Source organism: Pteropus vampyrus, unplaced genomic scaffold (assembly GCF_000151845.1).
Source record: "Pteropus vampyrus isolate Shadow unplaced genomic scaffold, Pvam_2.0 Scaffold95, whole genome shotgun sequence".
Classification (NCBI taxonomy): domain Eukaryota; kingdom Metazoa; phylum Chordata; class Mammalia; order Chiroptera; family Pteropodidae; genus Pteropus; species Pteropus vampyrus.
Genome location: NW_011888876.1, coordinates 476434 through 479212, shown reverse-complemented (window position 1 = coordinate 479212; position 2779 = coordinate 476434). Strand labels below are relative to the sequence as shown.

Genomic DNA, 2779 nt, shown 5'->3' with positions numbered 1-2779 from the left:
GGAGAGGCACGGGGTCTCCCACCGCACACGCTCACCCCTGGCCCTGAAACCGCCTGGGCAGCGAGCCAGCGGGAGAAGCGCGCGCGCTCCGGGGGCCCCCAGGGCGGCACGTACCTTCTTCCGCAGCCTCACTTGGCCGGTGATGACAGCCACCACATACATCTTGATGATCAGCAGTGTGCTGCAGAGCAGGAAGGCCGGGAGCACCTGGCCGGTCACCATCGCCAGCACCGGGGCAGGCATGTCAAAGGCGGGCGCTCTGGGAAAGACCCAACGCAGGCTGCTTGGTAGTGCCTGCAGAGCAGCCAGGAGGCGGAGAGAGAGCAGCCAGGAGGCCTGTCCCCACTCAGCACCCGCCCACTCCCAGCTGCAGAAGCAACTCTGCCACCAGGTGCTGGGAGAGCAGAGCCTTGGGGCGTCCCTCATCCAGCCTCTGGCCCCGGGCCACCCCTTCCTGACAAACTCTTAACCACTTTCTAATCTCTTTCCTGTTTAAAAAAAGAAAAGAAAAGAAAAAGAAAGAATAAAATTCAATGGAGTAGATTCGAAGATCTAACTGGCTTTATTAAGTGATTTGTGAATCCAGTGACATCCCATCTAGCGACTAGAGAGGGAGCAGGAGAGTTATTTGTGGACCCCAACATCTTTCTTTTGAGGGCAGAGAAGGGGAAAGCTTTTATCTTTCGGGTCGTCCCTTTTTTCTGTGGGCAGTATGGGGGTGGGCGGAGAGCCCCATGTGACGGATTACGTTCCTGGTGCTTAACCCCAAAATTCCAGACTGGTTGATTAAGATTACGTATCTGGGAGAGGTCGAAACTGCAATCAGATCAGGTACTAAACTCAGGCTTTTAGCACAAGTGATGCCGTTTGGGATCTGTGGCGTTTTCTTTAACGGCCCTCATCTGTAAAACGGGGGTGTGTGCAGGGCCTGCCTTCCGGTACGTGCGATAAAGAGGGTCACCTGGCAGGACCTCCACAGGTGGCCGATGTTGCCGATCGGTGTCTATCTCCCTGAGAGTCAGGGTAGGTGCTGGGGACGAGACCTGAGCCATCTGCCCCTCACTCAGCCCGGACACTTGAGACGCAGCCATGCCTCCATCGATGCGACTTTGCTATCTGTAGTAGGCTGCATAATGGCCCTCCAAAGATGTCCATACCCCAACCCCCAGAGCCTGTGAACATGTTACCCTTATAGGGCAAACGGGACTTTGCAGATGGGATTAGGTAAAAATCTTGAGATGAGATTACCCTAGATCCAACCCCCGGGGCCATGGACCGTACTGGTCCAAAGCTTCATCTGTATTTGCAGGCGCTCCCCAGAGCTAGCATCACCCTCAGCTCCACCTCAGATCACCTCAGATCATCAGGCATCCGATTCTCACAGGAGTCTCGGTCCCTGGTGTCAAAAAGGATGGGGACCGCTGATCTAGGTTATCTGGGTGAATCCAATTTAATTACAAAGACCCTCCTAAGAGGAAAGCAGTAGAACGTATGGATGAAAAAAAGGGTTCTATGGAAAGAAACCTCACAGGGTGATCGGGTCATAAATTCCTAACTTGGCAGGTGTTGGCAATCACACCCCAGGCATCTAACTCTTTAGCGAAAGGTTTATCTTTGCTTTAAGCAAGCCCTGACCATTGTGTCTGTGCGTCTCGTTAACACGCCTTGGAAATAAGCCAGAATCGCCCTCGAGAGAACACAAAATCTTGTAAATTATCCTGTAAAGTGATCCCTGCCTCGCTTTCTTTTACCGGCCTCTAATCTTCCTAACGTCCCCTCCTTATTTTCAACTACATAAAAGAGGCCGCGAAACTTATTCTCCGGCGCATCTGAGATCTTGCTCCCTGGCGCGTGTCATCAGCTTGGCGCAAATAAACTCATAAAAATTCTCTACAGTTTTGGACGTCTTTACCTCGGTGAATTAGAGGGAGGAATGAAAAAGAGAGAGCAGAGGTCACCGAGGAGAGAAGAGAGGACACTGCTAGCTTTGAAGATGAGCCAAAGAATGCAGGTGGCCTCTCGAAGCTGTAGAAAGTCAAGGAAATGAATTCTCCCTGAGAACTTCCAGAAGGAACCAGCCTTACCCACGCCTTGACTTTAGCCCACTGAAATCCACTTGGGGACTTCTGGCTTCCAGAATCGTGAGAGAATACATTTGAGTTGTTTGGAGAAGCTAAATGCGTGGTCATTTGCAGCCGCAGGAAACTAGCACACACCTCCGCTGTCTCCTTCAGCCTCTCTTTACTTGTCCGGAGACCCCCAGGCAGATAGCTTGATTGCTTATTACAGAACATCCCCAAAGATCCGTCGGCTCTTTCTTCCGTAGGAAGCATCAACAGTTTGTGCCCTAAGATTCTTCGAAGCCCTTGTTTCATTCACCTTGCTGCGACCCACTGCCCCTTAGTCCCCTTCCTCAGGTCTGGGGTGGGACCTCCGCAAAGGCAAGGATCTGGTCCCCATAGTTTTGCTGACACTGCTTGCTTGGCTGGGGAAGTGGGGAAGAGGGAAAGTCAGTCTCCTGTGCATGCTCAACCTTGGGCCTGCCCGGAGAGACAGCAGTGTTAGTCTGGCCCGTGCCCCAAAGCGGCAGAGACCAAGGGAAGGACTGGTCAGAGGGCAAAGACGCTGGCCACACGCTCTGGACCCAGACTCAGCTGGCATAAAATCACAGAGCCAGCCCTTGGGGGCAGCTGTGTGGCTTTAGGCAAGCAGTTTCCCTCTCTGAATCCATTTTCTCAACTGTAAAACATAGCCGACAGTCAGCTACTCCCCACGCAGC

At 52.8% G+C, this 2779-nt stretch overlaps 1 protein-coding gene across 1 annotated transcript in view; it reads right to left on the bottom strand.

Moving 5' to 3' along the window:
- PTGES (prostaglandin E synthase) overlaps window positions 1-307 on the bottom strand; it is a 10359-nt gene extending 10052 nt beyond the window's left edge. Inside the window, exon 1 of the mRNA XM_011364336.2 lies at window positions 115-307. Within this exon, the coding sequence (XP_011362638.1) occupies window positions 115-243 (129 nt within the window). The 5' untranslated portion in view covers window positions 244-307. The remainder of the gene's footprint in view (window positions 1-114) is intronic.
- Window positions 308-2779: the final 2472 nt, after the last annotated feature.